At 38.7% G+C, this 24,216-nt stretch overlaps 1 protein-coding gene across 1 annotated transcript in view; it reads left to right on the top strand.

The window, feature by feature from the left end:
• AHRR (aryl-hydrocarbon receptor repressor) overlaps positions 1-24,216 on the top strand; it is a 249,273-nt gene that overhangs the window by 223,274 nt on the left and 1,783 nt on the right. Inside the window, exons 7-9 of the mRNA XM_036742143.1 lie at positions 509-708; positions 20,128-20,189; positions 20,627-20,768. Coding sequence (XP_036598038.1) covers positions 509-708; positions 20,128-20,189; positions 20,627-20,768 — 404 coding nt within the window. The remainder of the gene's footprint in view (positions 1-508; positions 709-20,127; positions 20,190-20,626; positions 20,769-24,216) is intronic.

Below are 24,216 nucleotides of genomic sequence, written 5' to 3'. Positions count from 1 at the left end.
CATCTATATCTTGTAAATGGTGGAGAGTCCTTATCACATCATTAACCTAAATAGCAGGGATATGCAGATACACAGCTCTTTGTAAGTCGAAAGCATTAACGCCATCCTTAAAGAAGTCTGTGAAATCATCCAATATGTATCACAAAAACTACATGTTCCTAGTAAAACTTGGATAAAGATTATTTCTAGGTTGAACATACTGCCACTACCATTTCCTGTGAATCTGGGGTCAGGGAAAGGTATCTGCAGAATTAATTCAATGAGCTTCCTTCCCATTCTCTGTTTAAAGGTAACAACAAACTTAACAAAAAAAAATTGTTTAGGGGAGCTAAGTGGAGCATTTATTAGCTGCGACACAGCTACAACACAAAGAGTTGTACAAGACTGAACAGCAACAGATTTAACCATCTACTTCATATTAAACAGTTGAGTTCTTCGCATCAGCCTTGTAATGATCTCCAAATTGAATGCTGCCTGACCGTTTCTCTGTTTCTTTCCCATATAACAGACAATGCAGTTTCAAGGAAAGCTCAAGTTTCTATTTGGACAAAAGAAAAAGACGCCATCAGGAACACTCCTGCCTCCGCAGCTTTCGTTGTTTTGTGTGGTGGTACCAATCCTCCTCCCTTCTGTGACAGAAATGAAAATGAAAAATGTGCTTCTGAGAGCCAAGCAGAAAGCTGATGTGGCAGCCTCCACGGACACCAAGTAAATGCCCATTTACTCTTTATTAGTATCAACAGCAGTAAATAGTAATTATGCACTGAAATATGTGGAAGAATGCATTTCTAATGGCCCTGTGAACAGATGTTTTGACCTGTTAACATAATTTTCAGTGGCTCTCAAGATTTGGGTTATATCCCTTTTTCATTTTCAACAGGAAATCAAAAAGATAAATTTGAGTAGTTGTGAGTCGAATAAGCTAAGTAAGCTGGAAGAAAACAATCAACACTCCATGTTTAGCTCAAGACTGTCAGAGACTGAGTTATTATTTAATAAGCAGTTTTGTTCATGGAGAGTCTGTGGCCAACAATTTCCCCTTCTATTCATAGAACACTGCCTAAAGAAATACTCAATTCATTTTTTAAAAAAAAGATGAATAAATTCTGCAGCAATAAAAAAGACAGAAATAGTTTTCAGTTATGGTCTTCTGTTACAGTGGTCTCAAACTCAGATAGAAATGGGGACCACTAATCTGTACATAAGGATCCCTGCAGGCTACGTATTGACCAAGTTTTAAGCTGTAATACTATGTTTCATTGTACTTTTACTTATTTTGTTAAATATTTCGCAGTTACATTTTGACCTTGTTATAGCAGCCCCTAGGTAGTGTGCCATAGGCTGCATGTAGCATTCTTGTTGTGCTTGTTTTAGTCATATCCAACTCTTCCTGACCCCATTTGGGGTTTTCCTGGCAAAGATACTGGAGTGGTTTGCCATTTCCTTTTCCAGCTCATTTTATAGATGAGGAACTGAGGCAAACAGGGTGAAGTGACTTGCCCAAGATCACACAGCTAATACGTGTTTGAGACCAGATTTGAATTCATGAAGATGAATCTTCCTGATTCAAAGCCCAGTGCTCTGTTCTTGTTTCTAATATTTAATCTAAAGGGCATGATGGTAGACTGACCTATCCTTGGGAAGAGCTGTTCAAAAGTCCTGACTTCTCAGAGGATTAAGAATACTCCCAAATACTAAAACCATCAGCATTTCAAGAGAGACAGAGGACACTAGACCAAAACCAGTTTTCTGATACTAATCCTTATTTTCCGTAATATAATGGAGACCTCAGCGCTGTATGGTTCCTCTTTTAACTAAAAACAAGTAACAAAAATCACTGCTTTTGTGTTTCACACTTGCAAAGTCTGGTACAGAAGCATTGTTTCTGATATGTACAAGACACTGGGTTTGGTTAGACTTATCTACTTACTGAAGGGTAGCTAGTTGGCACAGTGGATGGAGTGCTGGGCTTGGAGTCAGGAAGACTCATCTTCCTACATTCAAGTCTGGCCTCAGACTCTTCCTTGCTGCATAACCCTGGACAAGTCACTTAACCGTGTTTGTCTCAGTTTCCTCATCTATAAAATGAGCTGGAGAAGGAAAAGGCAAATCACTCCAGTGTCTTTGCCAAGTAAACCCCAAACGGGGTCAGGAAGAGTCAGATACAACTGAAAAAATAAACAAACAACTGAACCTAGTTACTACCTAGGCCTCACAGAATGGCCTTCCTCATTCTTTGAACTTCTCTCTAGTGCTAGTAGCCCTATACTAGGACTGTCTCTGCAACCCAACACATGCTAGTTTGCAAAACTATTTTGTTGCAAGGAAGAATCCTAGGGTTACAAGTGCTTTTCATGCAAGAAAATCATAAATATACAGTGCACTTGGATGGGGAGGCCCCTTTGTGGCTGAGGTTTTTTTCCTTGTCTGGCCCGTTGTCTGATATTTTCTTCCCATTTCCTTTCTACTTCTACCCCAAATCCAAGCTGGTGCTGCAGTTGTACACTGTGAAGGAAGCAATATCCTTTCTGGCTGGTTTCTCCAAGTCTTAACTCTGCAAGGCCAAACTACACTTTAAGGCACCTCCAACACCCTGAACAGCAATGTGACCCTGCTCCCTCAGGCTGATCTGTTCAGGTTTCCAGCCTCTCCGCTTGCAAGCTGTGGACTCCTATTTTGGGCCTTGACTTGTTCAAGCCCTTTTACTGCTGCTCACATTTATCCTTTACTTTATGCCCAGGACAACTTTTCACCCATCTTTGCATTTCTTGGCAGCTATGTCCTGGTTTCATTACAGATTTACATGTAAAATGTACGCATTTACACTAAATAAACAAGATTGTTTTCCTATTTTCGGCAAAAATGAGTCCAGTGATGTCTCTATAGCTGTGGAGGCAGCTAGTCATTCCAACATATTTCTCTCCCTGAATCATTCTCTACAGTTCAACAGACTTTATTAAATATGCACCATGTGCAAGGCACTGAGCTGGATAATAGAATTGAAATGACCAGCCCGATCGTCTGGGAGCCAGGCCATATCCTACCACTCACTACAGCCCAGCTGTTTCACTGTCATTTTCTTAGAACTATAATGACTCACAATTTGCTGAGATTTTACAAATAAGGTAAAATGAGGCACCAAAAGGATGCAAAAACATATTGAATTTTCTTAGTTCCAGGTCTGGTGAGTCAGGATTCATATTCATTCTAGAAGTGCAAGAAGTAACTATGCCTGTGATTACTCATAGTTGTAGCTTGAAGTGAGGTTTATTACAGTGATACCCAACTTTAGGAGACAACCTCATCAGCAGCCCCAGATTCCTGAAAATGGGGTGCCCTGTTGCCAGCAGCTTATTAACATTCAGGACGGTGCGCCACAGCTGAATGGTCTACTGAATAAAAGCACATTTATATAGCGTTTTAAGGTTACATATATTATCTTAGGAGGTAGGTACTATCATTACACCAATTTTGTAGATAAGGCAACAGGTTAGAAAGTTAAGTGACTTGTCCATGGTCATACAGCTAATAAATGTCTGAGGCAGGATTTGAACTTAGGTCTTCCTGATTCTAAATCTAGCCTGCAATCCATGTGCCCCCCCCCCAACATCTGCCAATAACATTACCTTCCTGTCCCTGGGAGAGTGGTCCCAGGACATTGTTGTAGAGCGTATCTTTGGAAGAAGTAGGATCTTAGGACAAGTAGCCCGTGCCTACCAAACAGAATGGCTATGGACCTATTAGAGGACTCGGGCCCTTATGAGTCAGTCTCTGGGCTGTCTTCCTGAAGGTTCTAAATCCAAATAGAATTATAAACTTTCACCATTAAGTGGTAGTTTACAAATTTGGGGAGTTGAGTCAAAAGGATAAATACATTGTTAACTCTACAGTTTGACCCGGCTGTAAGGGAACAGTTAGAGAGGGGAAGCACTAGGCTTTGCATTTGCAACCCCACACTATTACTACAGAGAATTTTTTTATTAAAATGAGTAGACCTAGTCACAGCCTCTTTTTATTTCCTCGGAGCCGTCTTTGGATTCCTTACCAGTCATGAAAGTAGTCAGATGCCCACAGGACCCAAGCCTTAAAGAATTCCTGGAGGCAGCTAGATGGCACAACAGACAGAGCACTGGCCTTGAAATCAAAAGAACCTGAGTTCAGATCCAGCCTCAGACACTTACTTGTTGTGTGACCTTGGGCAAATCATTCCCAATTGCCCCTCCCCCTTAAAAAAAAAAAGAATTCCTGGAGGGGGACCTAATGGGAACACCGTAGTGATTAAAGAAATCAACCATACTCTATGTCTTTCTTCAAGTCCCATTTGTGTTTAGTTCTAAAGGAAATCAGTGAGGGTAAGGAAGCTATGTTTGCTGTGGGTAGGCGGATGCTTATGTTTTCTTTTGTTTGTTTGTTTGTTTTTGGTTTTTTATTTTTATTTTTTGCTTATGTTTTCCTAGACTGTTAATGGGGGATGTCAGATGAGGGTGAAATAGATTAATGAGATGAACCCCACACTGCAGAAAGAGGTATATCTCTCCCATACTGTGCCTGCTTCTGCCTTCTTCTAACCGGAGACATAAGAGAATCAAAAGACTTTTTGTTTTACTAGCCAAAGATTAAGCACAAATGAGAAAACAAGTAATTATAGCAAACCCAAATGATAGGATCATAGATTAAGAACTGGAAAGGACCTCACTGCCTATCTAGTGCAACCCTCTTATGACACATATAAGAAAACCGAGGACAAGGCAGCTTACATGACTTGCCGAAGGTCACACAGATGGTAAGCATTAAGGCAAGATTTGAATAAGGTGCTCTGACTGGAGTCAGTGCTCTTTTACCAGTATCATGCTGTCTTCCAGACCAAACCAGAGTTTAGTTATGAGGATAACATATGCCACTAGAGCACTAGCAACTTTGGTTCTTGAGGCAAGCAGCACCCAATGCAGCCTGAAAACAAATTTGCATGAATTTATTTGATCCAGAAAAGGAATTGCTACAGTGGCTCACAGCTGGGTATGTCTGTTTTAGCTAATTATTCTTCTTAACTAGTTCCTAAGCTAGTTATTTCTGTCTGCTAAAAAAATAAAAACAAATTTTTAAATTTTTATGCCCTTTAAATGTAGGTTTTCTAGAGCAAAACTCCAGTCAGCCAGTAAACATTTATTAAGTGCTTACCGTGTGTCCAGTACTGTGTTAAAGGCTATCTCCTACCAATGACTCAAGCTTTTTCATCCGTATCTCTCCATTCTCTTTTTAAACCTGATTTTCCCTGGTTGGTAGATGTAGTTTGATGAGGCTGTTGATTTCTCCACCTTCCAGAATCTGTTTCTTTTACCCCTCAGGTCTACACTGGGAAACGCAGGGCCTTGGATGAGCTGTGGAAGGGTACCTGTATACTAAAATCCCTCCACTTATATTTTTCTTCAAGAACTTCAGGTCTGTGCCTCCCTCACCCACAACCAGTTGGCCATGGGCCTGGAAAAGTTCTCCCTTTTCCTTCCTATTAGCTATTAGACAAAAAAGGCTCTTCCTGCTCTGGCCTTCCAAGTTATCTCCTCCCTATGTTTTTGTGCCTTTAATTCCCTCACCCCACATATGAAAATCTCAGTGCTTAAGCTCTTGTTTAAGCGTACTCGCTCTCTCTCTCTGCCTTCCTCTCCTCATTTTCTCCCTCTTCTTCCTCTCTCCTGTCATCTTTCTTCCCTCCCCTTCTTCCCTACTTGTCTCTTTCTTCTTTCTGACTGATCTGCTTTAAGCCAAATTCACCTAGCCAGAAAGTAGGGGCTGCCCTTGGCCAGGTTAGCTGCTGACCCTCCTTACTGCCCCAGACTGGAATCAGCCATGTGACTCAGAACCTGAGAATAGGCCTCCTGGCTACTTGGCTTCTTCCAACAGAAGACCCGCCAAGACAGTTCTTGTTTTGCCCATCCCTTGTAAGTGGCCCACCCCTAGAGTGGGAAGCTGAGAGGGCAGATTTCCCTTAGGATTAATAGGCTATTGAATACCTGCCCCTCTTCTCATCCTGTTGAGTCCAACCACTTCACTACTCTCATTATGCTTCATGTGGCTCACATCCCCTCCATCCCGTCCCTTCCCCAGGGTGCAGTTTACCAGCTTGCAGTAATTAGAAACAATCAGAAAACATTCTGAAGTAAACATTACACATTAACAGCATATCCTCCTCACCCACAAGGGCAGGGCCTGGCATCAAAATTTGACACTGATAAATGTGGTTACGGCATATTGATTAATGGACAGGGGCTGATACAGAATCTTCATGCTCCATAGAATCTGTGACCCCAGTGATTTCTGAATGTTCTCAGGCTGCCCCTAGGAAAATCTGTATAGTCAGTAGCACTCCATATGAATTAATTTCTCGTAGCCATTTTCATATAATTTTTATTAATGCAAATAGACCCTTTCAATTAGTTGATCAACAAATATTTATTAAGCACCAACTGTGTACCAAGTGCATATAAAAAGAGGCCAAAAAACAGTCCCTGTTTTCAGGGAGCTTACTTCTAATGAGAGAAAAATCATGCGAACAATGTATACATATATATGTGTGTGTGTATATATGCACACATATATATATATACACACACATACACACACACAGGCTATATACAAGCTAAATGGGAAATAATTAACAGAGGGAAGGCACTGGGATTAAGAGGGGCTGGGGAAGACTTTCTGCACAAGATGAGATTTTAGTTGGGACCTAAAAGAAGCCAACGAGGTCAGCAGAAGGAGCAAGAAGGGGGAGCATTGTAGGCATGGGGGCAGCCGGAGAGAATGCCAAGAGCTGAGAGATGGAGCATCTTGTTCATGGAACAGCCAGGAGGCCACTGTCATGGTAATGAAGACTACATATTGGGGAGTAAGGGGTAAGAAGACTGGAAAGGTCAGAGGGAGCCATGTTATGAAGGGCTTTGGATACGAAACAGAGCATTTTGTATTTGCTCCTGGAGGCAAAAGGGAGACACTGGAGTTTGGGAAAATCACTTTGGGGGCTGAATGGAGGATGGATTGGAGTGGAGAAAGACTTGAGGCAGGCTGACTCACAAGCAGGTTATTCCAACAGTCCACTAAGGTGAGGAGAGCCTGCACCAGAGGGGTGACAGTGTCAGGGGAGAGAAGGGGGCGTATTCAGGAGATGTTGCAGAGGTAAAAGTGAAAAGCCTTGGCAACAGTTGGGACATGGGAGTGAGAGAGACTCTCTCCTTCTCCTCTCCAAAGGAAGGTAAATTAATAGGGATGGTAGGAGAGGGAAGGGTTTAGGAGCAAAGCTAATGAGTCCTCTTTTGGATATGCTGAGTTTACCAGGGTGTCTACTGGACCTCCAGTTTGAGATGTCTGAAAGGTGATTGGAGACTCGAGATTGGGGTAGGATAGGCAGGTTTGAGAATCATGAGCATGAGATGGGAGCTGATGAGATGACTGCATGAAATAGTATAGAAGGAGAAGGAAAGAAAATCCAGGACAAAACCCTGCAGATCCAGCAAAGGAGACAGAGAAAGACCTGATGGTCAAATAGGGAGGAGGAGGAGAACCAGGAGAGAGTGGTGTCCTGAAACCCTAGAGAGAAGAGAGTATCGAGGAGAGAGTGATTGACAGTGTGAAAGCCTGCAGAGAGGCCTAGGAGAACGAAGATGGAGAAAAGGCCATTGGATTCAGCCACATGGAGAGAACAGTTTTTCAGTGGAATGATGGAGTTGGAAGCTAGATGGTAAAGGGCTGAGAAGAGAAAATGGAGATCCCAATTGTGGATGGCCTTTTCAAGGAGAATATCTACAAAGGGCACAAGGGATATAGAATGATCAACAGGGATGTTTTTTTTTTAGGATAACAGGAGACATGGGCATGTTTGTAGGTAGTAGGGAATAAGCCAATAGACAGGGAAAGATTGAAGATGAGTGAGAGTAGGGATGACAGAGGAAGAGATCTGTTGGAGGAGATGGGATGGAATGGGATCTCCCGAAGAAGTGGAGGGGTTAGCCTTGGTGAGGAGTGAGACCATTTCATCATGTGAGATAAGGTGGAGTTGAAGACAGTGGCAGAAGGTCTCTCAGTGATGGGAGATGAGGAAGGAGGGAACTCACACAGAATGGCCTCAATTTTTTTCTTTAAAAAAAAAAAAGCAACATTCAAATCCATAAATTAAATGGTTGTGGGTTAATTCTGCATTATATAGACAAGTATTTCCTGACTGATATTTGAAATATAGTATTTATTCATCTAAGTAGTATTTTCCAACTACGTAGAGAGGTAATAGTGAGTCAGGATGAGCCCAGACATATTTGAGGTTTGGCTCATGCTTTTTATTCTAGTTATGAATCCAGAACCCTAAAGCATATTGGGCCAAACACTTTCTTCTTACCTTTTGCAGCTACAGTTTACAAAGAGATTTTCTTAATCTCTTAGCCCCTAATTTCTTTTCCTTCATGTGGATTTCCTTACAGCAGTTTCAAACAGAAGCAGCACAGGGTAGCAGCTAGGCAGGCTTAACAAGTCAAGAAGAAGTGGATTCAAATCATGTTTTTGGACCTATGCTAATTACATGGACCTGTGGATAAATCACTTAACCTCTTACAGCCTCAAGCAGGTACAACACTGGCTCATCTGCTTTAGTAGAGGAAGTTTCCCTACCAGGAATTCCCTATACTAGATGGAATCACAAATCCAGAACGACAGTAACAAAAAAGTGTTCGACTATGAACCGTGGTTCTTTGATTAGGAAAATCTTCTTTAATGTCTTCTGCAGCCCCCAGATTGATAAATTAAAGGTGGGAGGCTAGGAAAAATCCAGGTTGAGTTTAGAACATGGACCTGAGGAGCTCAAAGGAGTTAGTAAATTCACTAATTACCATTAGGTCTTTCTAGCCCCACCGTACAAGGACAGAGTGATTATTCTGCTTCATGTATATAAATACATATGAATATATATATGCATATGAGTACATATAAACATATACAAGTGCATATATAAACACATGAATAAATCTTATGTACAACAGACAAATGTATACATGTGTATGTGTATATTTGTATGAAAATATATAAACATATACATGTACACATTGCATATATATAAACTAGCCCTGTATATATATGTACATATACACACATACTTTCCCCTTAAAATATACAGTGGAGTATGATAAAGCACATAATTTAGAATCTGAAGACCCAGGGTCAAGTCCCGGCTCCATAGCTTACTAGCCATTATGACTGTGGGCAAGTCAGTTAAACCTTCTTGAGTCTTAATTTCTTTATCTGTATAAGTGGGAATAAAATGTGTATTAACAGCCTCACTGGGCCTTTGTGAGGAAATTGCTTCTCCAACTATTGAGCTTTGTCTCTTTTATTCATAGAATTCGAGGTTGTATCTTGGTAGCTCTACTCCCAAGTATTTTTCACACTTTATAGGTATTTAAGTGGAATTTCTTTTTCTCTTATCTTCCTGTTGCATTTGGTTCCTAATATACAGAAGGCTAATGATTTGTGTGGCTTCACTTTATATCCTGCAACTTTGCTGAAGTTCTCATTTCAATTAATTTTTTGGTTATCTGAGTTAGTCATCATATCATCTGCAAAAAAAAAAAAAGTGATAATTTGGTTGAGGAAAGTGCTTCTTAAAGCACAGGTATAAGTCAGAACCAGATATAAAACAGTTTTATTCTGATGGTAATGAATGGTCATGGACAGGGGTGGGGAACCTGTGGCCCTGAGGCCAAGTGTGGCCCTATTGGTCCTTAAGTGCCTCTGGCAAAGAGTATAGCCACAACCTGAAGTCATTCCTTATATGTTTTGTATGACAGTATAATCCAAGACAACCAAAGTGCTGGCTCTGAAGGATCTCTAGGAAACTTGGCAGAGGCCTGGCCCACTCGAATACAGACTGTGGAAGGCTTCATGCTCCTGACACCTTAAAAATCAGGAACATCTTCTGAGCCGTTCTCCCTCTGTTCTGAATACATTTTCCCTTCCTGTATTGCACAGGAATTAGCTGTAGGCTATTTTTCCCAGTCAGGCATCCTAAGCCGTTTTTCAGCTTTTAAACATATAAACTTTGGAAAGTTTATAGGTACAGGTAGTTTGTTTATAGCACGATGTCGCTGGTTAGGTATTTTCTTTCATGATACTTGTCCTACTTAGAGTAACAGGAATAGTAAAGTAGAAAGAAGATTAGGCAAACAGTAAGGAAGCTGGAGTTCTAGCCCTGGCCCTGCCCCTAATTAGCTGTGCTACCGTGGACAAATGGTTTTGCCTGCCCATGCCTTAGTTTTCCCATCTGTAAAGTGAGAGGGTTGAACTATGAACTCTGAGGTTCTTTCCAGCTCCAACATTGTATGATATAGGGGCTATACCTGTGATTTCATTGGCATGGGGAACTTCGAGGGGAAGGAAGTCTCTCTACTTCTGCCTCTTCTCTGCATTTTATAATCTGAGATACCCAGAGTGCTAAGACTTGCCCAGTCTCATACAGCCAATGTGTGTCTCATAGAGGGTTGGTGTGAGGAAAAAAAAAAAACTTCTAAATCATAGTATGTGTGTAAATAGATGAGCTAATATAGATATTCCCACCATAAATCTCAACCCTGCTAGCTCCTTCACTAATATGATTAAACAGATGACTCACAGTCCCTGTGCTGGATTTCTAGTTTCTTCGGCATGTTCTTCTGAATTTTTTCCTTGGTAGCTTCCAGTTTCTCAATTCTGATCCCAGTAAGTTTCTGCTTGCATTATTAGCTCTCCTTCTTCCATAAAATATTTTCCAAAGCCACTAATTTGGAAACTTGGGAGAATCTGAAACCAATAACCAAAGAAAAAACCTTGGTGACTATTTGGTTTTTGCCTTCAGGCAGCTCACCCAATTCAAGTGCATCTGCATTTATTGTACCTTGACTCTTGAAACATGTAGCTTGGAAACTTCCTGAAATTGTCTTTTAAACTTACATGCCCAGGTGAATCTGGCTATCTTCCTCTCCCCTCTTCCTTTTTAAGATTTTATTTATTTTTAACTTTCTTTTTTTTTAATTCACATTCCAAATTCTCTGCTCTCTAGCCCCTCTCCCAGCCATTGTGAAGACAACAATATGATACCAATTATACATGTAAAGTCATACAAGACGTATTTCCATATTAGTGGTGTTGCAAAAAAAAAAAAAAAGCAAAAAAGTCAAGAAAATGAAAAAAGTATGTTTCAGTCTGCATTCAGAGTTCATCATTTGTCTCTCTGGAGGGGAGAGCATTTTTTGTCATGGGTCCTTTAAAATTGTCTTAGATCATTGTATTGATTAGAATCACTAAGTCTCCCACAGTTGATCATCTTTATGATATCACTGTTACGGTGTACAGTGTTCTGCTTTTGCTCACTTCACTTTGCATCAGTTCCCATAAGCATTCCCAGGTTTTTCTGAAACCATATTGCTCATCATTTTGTACAGCACAATAGTATTCCATCATAATTGTATATCACAACTTGTTTAGCCATTCCCCAATTGATGGGCGTCCCCTCAATTTCCAATTCTTTGTGGCCATCTTCTTTGATGTTGCTGTTGCTATATGTACAAAATGGGGCGGGGGGTGGGGAGAGTGGCACTGTCTAGGCCATGCCCTGCCGTATTAAGCCTGGAAGGACAATTCTCAGAATATGTTAATGTCGTCCAAAGTGTTGATGCCAGCGCTATCATTTTTTTTTTTTTTTGCTGCTGCTAGGCTTTTCCCCTCTGCCTCTGTTTTATAAGTGACCTTCCAGTTCTGGGACTCTCAGGGAATGAAGTCAAGAATGCATAGGTGTCTTAGGAGGACAAATGAAGGCAAAGGAGCCCTTACCTTCATGGGTCAGTTTTACTACAAGATGTAGTAGTGTAGAAGGCAGAGCCAAGATGGTAGAGAAAAGTGAGGAAGTTGCCTGAGCTCTTCCCAGTTTTCCTTGGAAACAACATTAAATTAAGCTTCTAAACAGATTCTGGAGTTACAGAACTACAAAAAGAAGGAGTGAAACAATTTTCCAGCCTAAGATAACTTAGAAGGACTTCAAGACAGGTCTGTCTCACTTGGGTAAAAGGGGAGCGTGGCCCAGTGCAGGCAGTGTCTGGGCAAGCCAGTGGGAGGCTCTTAGTCACTGCACAGATCAGCAACTGAGGCCTCTTGGTCCTGGCTCAGCAGGCCAGCTGTAAGGCCTCCAGCCCCAGGCAAACTGCCAGCCCTGGAACCCCTGGCACAACAGGCATGAATAGGCCAGGCCACCCTAGTGCAGTGAGGAAGTCATTAGCACCTGAGGCCCTGACACAGAAAGCCAGTGATCAGGCCCCTGGCCTCCAGCAGAAGAAGCTTGGGATAGTTCTTCCTTTGCCCCAGGAGCAGAGCTCAAGTTTAAAATCTAGTCACAAAATAGGCTAAAAATTAGTAAAAACAAAACAAAAAAAAAGAAAAGAGCCCTAACCATAGAAAGCTACTGTGGCAACAGGGAAGATCAAAACAAACTCAGAAGGGACAGCAATGTCAAAATTCCTCCATGTAAACCCTCAAAGGGGAAGATGAATTGGTCTCCAGACCAAAGAGTCTAATTGGAAGAGCTCAAAAGGGATTTGAAAAATCAAGTATGAGGCATAGAAGAAAAATTGGGAAAAGACATGGGAGTTATGCAGTAGAGAGTCAACAGCTTGGAAAAGGAAGACAAAAATTGAAGAAAACAACTCCTTAAAAAATACAGTTGGCCGAATGGAAAAGGAGGTACAAAAGCTAACTGAAGAAAATAATTCCTTAAAAATTAGAATTGGGAAAATGGAAGCTAATGACTCCATGAGACATCAAGAATCAGTCCAACAAAATCAAAAGAATGAAAATATAGAAGAAAATGAACCCCACTGGAAAAACAACTGACCTGGAAATAGATCTGGGAAAGATAATTTAAGAATTAAATGAAAGCCATGATCAAAAAAAGAGCCTGAACAGCATCTTTCAAGAAATTATCAAGGAAAACTACACTATATTCTAGAACCAGGGGTAAAATAGCCATTGAAAAATCCACCAATCACCTCCTGAAAGAGATCCCAAAATGAAAACTCCCAGGAATATTGTGGCCAAATTCCAGAATTATCAGGTCAAGAAGAAAATACTGCAAGTAGCCAGAAAAAAAGCAATTCACATATCAAGGAGCCACAGTCAGGATTACACAGCTTCCACATTAAAGGATCAGAGGGCTTGGAATATTCCAGAAGGCACAGGAGCTTGGACTACAACCAGGAATCAGCTACCCATCAAAGTTGAGTATAATCTTTCAGAGGAAAAAATTCAATTAAATAGGAGATTTTCAAATTTTTCTGATGAAAAGACCAGAGCTGAACAGAAAACTTGATCTTCAAACACAAGACTTAAGAGAAGCATAAAAAGGTAAACAGGAAAGAAAAAAATTGTCATTCAGTAAGTTAAACTATTTATATCCCTGTGCAGGAACATGATATTTGTAACTCTTGAGAACTGTATGTCTTTTAGGCAGTTAGAAGGAGTACACGAAGATAGAAGGCGTGGGTATAAGTTCACTTTGATGTGATGATATAAAAAAATTAAGAGGTTAAAAAAAGGCTTCTACTGGGAGAAGAGGAAAAGGGGAAGCAGAATAGGGTAAATTACATCACGTGAAGAGGAACAGAAGACCTATTACAATAGAGGAAAAGAAGAAATGGGGTGAGCATTGTTTGAACCATATTCTCATTGAATTTTGCTCAAAGAGGGAATAACATACATAATTGGGTATAGGAATTTATTTTACCCTATATGGAAGTGAGAGGGGAAAGAAAAGGGATGAAGGGCTGATAGAAGGAAGGGCAGATTGAGGGAGGCGGTCGGAAGCAAAACACTGGTGAGGAGGGACCGAGTGAAAGGAGAAAGAAAGGTGTACAGGGAAAAATAGGATGGAGGGAAATATATACTAATCATAACTGTGAATAGGAATGGGATGAATTCTCCCATAAAATGGAAGTGGATAACAGAGGGATTAAAAACCAGAATCCTAAAATATGTTGTTCACAAGTAACACATTTGAAGCAGAGAGATACACACAGAGTAAAGGTAAAAGGCTGGAGAAGAATATATTCTGTTTTAGCTGAATAAACAGGGGTAGCAATTCTGATTTCAGACAAAGCAAAAGCAAAAATAGATCCAATTAAAAGAGACAAGGAAGGAAACAACATCTTGCTAAAAGGTACCATAGACAATGAAGTAATACCAGTACTAAACATATATGCACCAAATGGTATAGCATCCAAATTTTTAAGGAAGTAAGTTAGGAAGAAACAGACAGCAAAACTTTACTAGTGGGGGACCTCAACCTCCCCCTCTCAACTAACCATAAAATAAACAAAAAAAGAGGTTAAGGAGGTGAATAGAATTTTAGAAAAGTTAAATATGATAGACCTGTGGAGAAAACTGAATGAGGATAGAAGGGAATATACCCTTTACTCACTGGTATATGGCATGTATAAAAAAATTGACCATGTAGTAGGGCATAAAACCCTCGCAATCAAATGCAGAAAGGCATAAATATTAAATTTATCCTTTTCAGATCATGATGCAGTAAAAATTATATGTAATAAAGGGCCATGGAAAGATAGATTAAAATTAATTGGAAACAAAACAATCTAATCCTAGAAAATGAGTGGGTCAAACAACGAATCATAGAAACAATCAATAATTTCATCAAAGAGAACAATAGTAATGAAACAACATACCAAAATTTATGGGATGCAGCCAAAGCAGTTCTTAGGGGAAATTTTATATCTCTAAATCTTTACAAGGATAAAATAGAGAAAGAGGAGATCCATGAATTGGGCATACAACTAAAAATGCTAGAAAAAGAACAAATTAAAAATCCCTAGTACAAAATTAGAAATTCTGAAAATCAAAGGAGAAATTAATAAAATTGAAAGTAAGAAAACTATTGAACTAATAGATAAAACTAAGAGCTGGTTTTATGAAAAAAATGAGATAACCAAAATAGATTAACCTTTGGTTAATTTGATTTTAGAAAAGGAAGAAGAAAACCAAATTACCTGTAACACCAATGGAAAGGAAATAAAAGCAATAATTGAATTCATCACCAATGAATAGGAAATAAAAGCAATGATTAGGAGCTATCGTGGCCAGCTTCATGCCAATAAATCTGACAATCTAAGTCAAATGGATGAATATTTATAAAAATATAAACTGTCCAGATTAACAGAAGAAACAAAATACTTAGCCCCATTTTAGAAAAAGAAATTGAACAAGCCATCAATGAACTCTCTAAGAAAAAATCTCCAGGGCCAGATGGATTTACCAAATGAATTCTACCAAACATTTAAAGAACAATTAGTCCCAATACTATCTATTTGGAAAAATAGACAAAGAAGCAATCAAATGCCTTTTATGACACAAATGTGGTGCTGATATCTAAGAAAAGCCAAAACAGAGAAGGAAAATTATAGACCAATGTCCTTAATGAATGTTGATGCAAAAATTTTAAATAAAATATTAAGCAAAGAGATTATAGCAATTTATGATGAGGATAATACATTATGACCAGGTGGGATTTATACCAGGAATGCTGGGCTGGTTCAATATTAGGAAAACTATCTGCATATAATTGGCCATGTCAATAACAAAACTAACGGAAATCCATATGATTATCTCAATAGATGCAGAAAAAGTTTTTGACAAAATACAGCACTCATTCCTAAAAAAAGACAAACCACTAGAGAGCATAGGAATAAATGGAGTTTTCCTTAAAATGATAAATAGTATCTATCTAAAACCATCAGCAAGCATTATATGTAATGAAGATAAGCTAGAAGCTTTCCCAGTAAGATCAGGGGTGAAACAAAGATGCTCATTATCACCACTGTTATTCAATATTATACTAGAAATGTGAACTTTAGCAATAAAAGAAGAAAAACACATTGAAGGAATTAAAATAGGCAATGAGGAGACAAAACTATCACTCTTTGCAGATGATATGATGATATACTTAAAGAATCCTAGAGAATCAACTAAAAGACTACTTGAAATAATTAACAACTTAAGCAAAATTGTAGGATGTAAAGTAAACCCACATAAATCATCAACCTTTCTTTATATTACCAACAACAGAAGCAAGAGATATAAAGAGAAATTCCATTTTAAATAACTTTAGACAATATGAAATTTTGGGGAGTCTACCTGCCAGGACAAACCCAGGAACTATGTGAACACAATTATAAAACTTTTCACACAAATGAAGTCAGATCTAAATTATTGAGAAAAACATCAATTGCTCATGGGTAGGCTGAGCTAATGTAATAAAAATGATAATTCTACCTAAACTAATTTACTTACTCAGTGCCATAGTAATCAAACTACCAAAAATTATATTATAGAGCTAGAAAAAAATGACAAAATTCATCGGAAGAACAAAAAGTCAAGAATATCAAGGGAATTAATGAAAAAAATGCAAACCATACCAGATCTAAAACTATAGTATAAAGTAGCAGTCATCAAAACTGTTTGGTACTGGCTAAGAAATAGAGTGGTGGATCAGTAGAACAGGTCAGCTACACGAGACCCGGCAGTCAATGACTATAGTACTCTACTGTTTGATAAACCTAAAGACTCCAGCTTCTGGGATAAGTTAGACTCACTATTTGACAAAAACTTCTGGGAAAACTGGAAAACAGTATGGCAGAAATTAGGCATAGACCAACATCTTATATCATATATCAAGATAAGGTCAAAATGGGTACATGATTGAGACATAAAGGGTAATACCATAAGCAAATTAGGAGAGCAAGGAATAGCTAACCTGTCTGATCTGTGAAGAAGAGAAGAATTTATGACCAAACAAGAGATAGAGAGCATTATGAAATGCAAATTGGTTAATTTTGATTGCATTAAATTAAAAAGTTTTGCACAAACAAAACCAATACAACCAAGATTAGAAAGAAAGCAGGAAGCTTGGAAATAGTTTTTACAGCAAGTGTTTCTGATCAAGGCCTCATTTCCAAAATATATAGAGAACTGAGTCAAATTTATAAGAATACAGATTATTCCCCATTTGATAAATAGTCGAAGGATATGAACAGGAAGTTTCCAGATGAAGAAATCAAAGCTATCTATAGTCATATAAAAAATGCTCTAAAGCACTATTGATTAGAAAAATGCAAATCAAAACAACTCTGAGGTGCCACCTCACACCTCTCAGATTGGCTAATATGACAGAAAAGGAAAATGATAAATGTTGGAGAAGATGTGGGAAGATTGGTAGACTAAGGCATCGTTGGTGGAGTTGTGAACTGACCTAACCATTCTGGAGAGCAATTTGGAACTATGCCCAAAGGGCAACAAAACTGTGCATACCCTTTTATCCAGCAATACCACGATTAGGTCTGTATCCCAAAAAGATCTAAAAAAAAGGGGGAAAGAACCCACATGTACAAAAATATTTATAGCAGTTCTTTTTATGGTGGCAAAGAATTGGAAAATGCAAGGATATCCATCAGTTTGGGAATGGCTAAACAAGTTGTGGTGTATGAATGCAATGGAATAGTATTGTTCCATAAGAAATGGCAAGCAGATGAATTTCAGAAAAACCTGGAAAGACTTACTCATATGAACTGATGCTGAGTGAAGTGAGGAGAACCAGGAGAACAGTGTACACAGGAATAGCAACATTGTGAGATGATCAGCTGTGCTTGACTTAGCTCTTTTCAGCAATATAATGACCTAAGACAGTTCTAAAAGACTCATGTTGGAAAATGCTACCCACATCGAGAGAAAGAGCTATGTTGTCTGAATGGAGATCAAAGAATACTATTTTCATTTTTTGTTTTTTCGTGGTTTTTCCCTTTTGTTCTGATTCTTCTGTCACAACATGACTAATGTGGAAGTATGTTTAATATGAATGTACATGTATAACCTATATCAGATTGCTTGTCATCTTAGGGAGGGAGCAGGGGAAGAAGGGAGGGAGAGAAATTTGAAGCTCAAAATCTTGTAAAAATGAATGTTGAAAACCATCTTTACATGTAATTGGAAAAAATGAAATATTGTTAAGTAGGGGAAAAAGATATAACATTATAACCCAGGAAAGGGGAGTGCTTGTCCACGTGCTAACTCCTGGAAAAGCACTGTCTGTTACACCAACACACAGACTAACCCTCAATTACGCATCATTGTCTGAGAATATGAAGAGTCCTGGCCCTGGCTTCTTTGTAATTCTAACCAAAGTCCCTTACTTCTGTCTTTCTTTTGCTTCCATTCTCTCCCTTTTGTAAACATTCTTCATTATCCTTTTACTTTTTACCTATTAAAATAATTTATCTTATTTTTCCTAGTCTTTTTTCTAGTTTGGCTAGCCATTATTTGACCTGGTTAATAACTTTTCATTTTTCTGTCCAAACCTGTGAAGGCTGTCATGATGATCAAATGAAATTATGGATTTGAGAGCATGCTAAAAAGTACACATAAACTTGTGTGTGAAAAAGTATACATTTATATGTACCTTATATGGGTCGATGTGCATTGTAGAGAGTGTGTTCCTTAAATTTATGGAATCACAAAGGATGGGGGGAAGGTGTATGTATATGGGTGTATTATACACACAAATACACAATATATTTTATACAAATAATATATAAATATAAGACGTTAACTTTCAACTGTTTACTCTTTATCTTTACATTTTATACTCTTTAATATTTAATCCTTTCCCTTTCATTTCTCTGTTTTTCGTTCCTGTCTTTTGCTTTTTGTATAAGCTTGTACAACCTAAGCTCTCCCTCTTCCCCTTGCTTTATCCTTCCCTACTCTCTCCATATAGCAGGGTTAATTCCTCTTTACTTGCTTTACAGAAATATGGCTAGGAGGAACAACAAGAAATCCCTAATAAAAAGGTGCTCAGCAAATTGTTAATACTTTTTTTTTGTATCTTTCATCTTTATTTTCCTTCCCATTCCTAATTTTTATATGAAAGGTCTTTAAAATGTTTATTACTGATTTTATCTTACCTTCTATCCTCCTTGCTCTGTAGTTTTTTCAATTAGAAATTGAAATTATTCTCATGTTTTTTTCCATCCTTCATAAACAAAATAAAGGAAATTCTCCGAAAAACTTCCACTTAAGAAACTAAAAGTTGAGCTTCACTGCCCTCCAGTGGATAGTACAGAATAACAGTACCATTTTAGGGAGATATTATTGGTCTAGTAGTGGACAAAGCCAGGAAAACCCAGGTTCACACATCAGCTATGACACATACTAATTAAGTGACAAGACATTCTCAGTGCTTTGGTTGACTAAGAGTAAAAGTTACACGGAAGGTACCAATCTGCATTGAAAAAGGGAGGCTTTGTCAGTGTGCTCTCCCTTTTCACAGCCCCCAGCATGACACCACGCGTCCTCCCAAAGTCCTTGGGACTTTTTCACTTGGTTTACTAAACCTTACCTTCTCCATTTAAGCAATGCAAAAAGCTTGTCACAGTTGAGTTTGGATAATAGCCTGTGTTCAGAGTGTGTTGGTTTGATTGGTTTGCAAATACCAAGCTTATTCTCCATTTGTCTGTGAATGCAACATAATAGCCAAGCCTGTCATTTTTTTCTTGTACTAACAACCCTACAAGAAAGAAAAATGTGAAAGTTTGTTTGTTTGTTGTTTTTGCTTAAATATAGAAGTTATTAGATATTTCTAGTTGCCTTCACAAATAAAGTGTGGTTTTCAAACTGGAAAAAAGAAAAGTAAAAGGGAAGCTTCCTCACCTGGGGGTTCTCTAGGACCAAGAAAATGACAATTCAAGCCCCTGTTCCCCATTATATTAAACAAACAAGGACCTACTATATTCAGGGCAGTATTATTCAACCACTATTATTCTGCACCTTCTTTATGTGAGAGCATATGATGATCCAGCTTAGCTGACTTGGTTAGAACATTCCACTTAGGAGATCACAAGATAACGGTCAGGTTTTTTTTCCATGGCCAATTGTCCAGCTTTTTTGATCACTATCAAAAAAGACAATATTAGTCCATTTTTCTTAATTGTCTCAGTTGTGAATTTCTGCATTTGATATTTACTTTATTAACAAGATGCTTCAATATTCTCTGTTATTTCACAGAGCAAAAACTACTGCAGGTCTATGTGAATCTGAACTACAAGGAAGGGCACATTTCCAAGGAGGTATAATTTTTACAAATCCTTATTTTATTCTAGGAAACAGCAAATACATTTTTGATTGTTTGCCTTGACCCTTTTTGTAGACTTAAAGACTCCTTTATGTGCACATATCTGCTCTATGTTTTCTACAGTCTTCTTTTACTGTTGGATAATAATTGCACAGAACTGAATTTTTTTTTTTGTGGTGGTGGTGGTGGTGGTGGAGGGGGGAAAATGAAAAGACAGTGGCTCTGTTTAAGTTTCTGTGGGGCAGGGAGACTTCCTTCCCAGTCTTTGAAGTGGATAAGTAATTATTACAGATACACATCTTGACCACCTTATTTCTGAATAGCTTGAGAAGCCAAGTAGTATTAGAAATTAAGTTTATTTGTGATTGCTCAGAATAGGGGTGAGGGTGATGTTAAGAAAAGTGACATTTTCTTCCCTCTGAACTTTTACAGTAAAGAATAATGGAGAAAGTGGTGTTTCTGTTTTCAAAGTACAAGCAAATGACGATCATTGGGTCTGGGTACAAGCCAACGCTCAACTCCTTTACAGGAATGGTTGTTCTGACTATCTTCTAAACCCGCAGACGGTGGCAAAGTAAGTATATTTGGGTGTCTTTAAGTGTACTGATTAGAACTGGTAGGTGTTTCCACACTTCTCTCTCTGCTCTGGATAGCTACAAATATATTTATATTTTAGGGCCAAATAGCCACTGATGGATGAATGAATGGATTGATGAATAATCTCCAAGTTTGACTAAGTCAGACAGAGGGCAGAAGGAATAACAAATTCACTTGTCTTCCCAAAGGGAGTTTTTTGTTTGTTTAACAAAAAAGTTATGTCTGCAATCCTGCCTTTGGTAAATGTATCTATTACTAACTCCCTAGAATGAAATTCAAAATGCATTTATGGAAGGACAAACACATTTTCATTTACTCATTTCTACATATTTCATTTGTAATCATGAGGAATCTGTGAAGAAGCAGGCTGCTAAACCAGGACCCTTCAATTCAACACGTATTTAAGTGCTTTTTCAATGTGAGAAAGGCAGATATAACTTAGAGAGTTGGCCTCAAAGCCAGGAAAATCTGGGTTCAAGTCCTTACTGTGATGTATGCTGGCTGTTGAACCCTGGCCAAATAATTTTACCTCTCAGAGAGACAACTCTAAGACTGTAAAGTTGAAGAGAGAGCATTAACCTACACCGATGAGAATTTCCCTATCCAGTAGTTGCTCATACCAGTAAAATCACAATTTCAGTGAAAGGCCTGTGAGACTTGAGTTAATTAATGAAGGAAGCTAAGAGGCAGAGAGAGACAGGCCCTCCAAAACTCTGATCTTCCTCTCTGCCCTTAACATTCTTCCAACCTGAGCCTAAAATGTTATACTTTCCCTATATCTACCAACTCTGATTTCTGTTGTTTCTGATCTTAGCGTCATAACTCTCTTCTTCTGTGTTCCTGATCATTGTTTAAAAACTATGACTTTTAAAAATAATTAGCAAATTAATTTAATTTAAAAACTATGAAGCTTGCTATTCTCTTTTCCAAATTTTGGCTTGGTAACCTGCTTCTGACCTCCAGGGTAGCTGATCTCACTCTTGTGTTTTTCCCGATACCAGTTATCAACCTTCACACTTCAGTAGGACCTTCACTCTCTTTAGTTTGGTAGCTTTCTAATGCCTTTATCATGCAGTATTGAGAATCAGAGTTATTTGTACAAGTATCTTACACTTACTAGACTAGAAGCACTTTGAGGGAAGATTAGCTAACATTTGAACACCCACTTCCCACCCCCCACTGAGATACACAGGAATTAATTAGTACTTGTTGGTCAGGATGTACTTTATTCCAGTTATAATCTCATCAGTAACCCCTGCCTATTAGCTGCCCATGATTCCTATTTATTCCTCAAGCATTGATGTTTTCTACCCTAGACTTACACCCTTTTGATTAACCCTACCATGGTCCCTTTCTTAGCAGTCTTTTAATAGTAATTGTTGCAAAAGTACAACCTTTTGGGAGAGAAGTATAAACCTAAGGATAATTTGTGGACTGTGCTATGTTTTCCCTGTTATGGTTATTAGTCATTGGCTTTTTCACCTCCAGTCTCGCATCTCCAGCTCCTGCTGGACATCTCAAACTGGATGGTCTGTGGACATCTAAACTCAACATGTCCAAAACTGAGCTCATCGCCTTTTCCCTCCTACCTTCCCATCTTCTAAATTTCCCTCTTGCTGTATAAGGCACCACTATCATTGAGGCTTGCAATCTAGGCGTCTTCTTTGGTGGCTCACACTCTCACCTCCCATATCAAATGTGTTGCAAAGGCCCAGCAATTTTGCCTTTGTAACATCTCTCACATGTGCCCCTTTGTCTCTCTGCCACTACCTCCACCCTGGTGCGGGCCCTCATTACCTAATGCCTGGATTACATCAAGAACCTGGGGGTCGGTCTACTTGCTGCAGGTAGTGCTGCTCTGTTCTAGCCTTCACTCACCTGTCAAAGATCTGGTCACCTTCCCACCCCTTACTGAGTAAATTCCAGTGGCTCCTTTTCACTCCCAGAATCAATTATAAAATCCTTTGTTTGGAGTTCAAAGCCTCACCCCCACCTTTTTAGTCTGCTTACACTCCCACCTTTCCATATACTTTGTGACACTAGCCTCCGTGCTATTCCTCAAACAAGACATTCCATCTCCTGACACCTGGCATTTTCTCTGGCTGTCCTCCCAGACTTGGAATGTTCTCCCTCCTATCTGCCTCCTCTGCCTCCTAGCTTCCTTTCAGACCCAGACAAAACCCCACTTCCTACCAGAAGCCTTTCCATAATCCTTCTCTTTGTTGATTATCTCCAGTTTATCCTTCATAATCTTGTTTGCACATAGTTGTTTGCATGTTGTCTTTCCCATTAGAATGTGAGCTCCTTGAGAGCAAGGGCTATCTTTTATCCCCAACACTTAGCACAGTGCCTGGCACATAGTAGGTGCTTAATATATTTTTATTCACTGTTATACACATATGTCTCTACTTAGAGGATAGATTCTTTCCTATCAATTTGATTTTATGAAAAATTTTCGTATTGACTTCCATTTTTCCCAGTGACTGCCCCACAGGAAGTAGATAAGAAAATCATATGTGGCCAATGTAGCAAAGACTAGAGACATTGACATTCACTGTGCCCAAGCATAGGTGGTCATCATAAAAGATTCAGTTTTATCAAAGTTGCAAAACAGGATATTCAAAATTCTTAGTTGTACATTTTTATGTGTGTATGTTGAGTTGGTGTCTAATTTATCAATATCATGAAATTTTAATTCTGTCTTAGATCGCTGTGTTATCAACCAACATGCGTAAGCATGCAAATACACACACACACACATACACACATACACGTGTGCTCGCGCGTGCGCACACACAGAGGAAAGCCATTTATTGAAGTTGATATTTTTGTAATTATTGTGGGGCTCAACACTTTAATACATCATCTACTTAGAATTTTCATATTGTCTTTCTCTGTTGTTTGCCTATAGTTTAATTATCTCCTCATACTTCTTCCTTACCCAATCTCATTTTTTCATTGTTCTCAATTAGTTCGTATTTTGGGTGAGTCATTCAAACACGACCCTAAAGGGAGCACTAACCCATTTTAAGCAGCACATAGAATGTGTTTACACCAGTTGGAATGTGCTGTTTTTCAGGGAGTTTGATGTTATGAAAATGTGTAATTTGTTTATGGTGATGGAATTGTTATCACACCTGGTTTGAGCATTTGTCAAGATGAACATTTGCTATTAACCGATTTTAAAATCAGTGATTCAGCAAGAACTTCATCAGCTATATACAGGGTATTATATATACAGGGGCCAGCTTTGTAACTGATCTTGAATCAGTCAACAAGTACTTATGAAGTGCTAATTATGTAGCAGGAGTTAGGCAGAATACCAAGGATACAGAGAAAGGCAAAAACTCAACAAATAAACAAATAGGCATGTACATGATATATACGGAGTAGAAGGAAGTTAGCCTTAGAAGAAAGGGTCATAG

This window comes from Trichosurus vulpecula, chromosome 1 (assembly GCF_011100635.1).
Source record: "Trichosurus vulpecula isolate mTriVul1 chromosome 1, mTriVul1.pri, whole genome shotgun sequence".
NCBI lineage: Eukaryota > Metazoa > Chordata > Mammalia > Diprotodontia > Phalangeridae > Trichosurus > Trichosurus vulpecula.
Note: the sequence above shows the minus strand (reverse complement) of the source record. Positions and strands in the feature narration are given on the sequence as shown.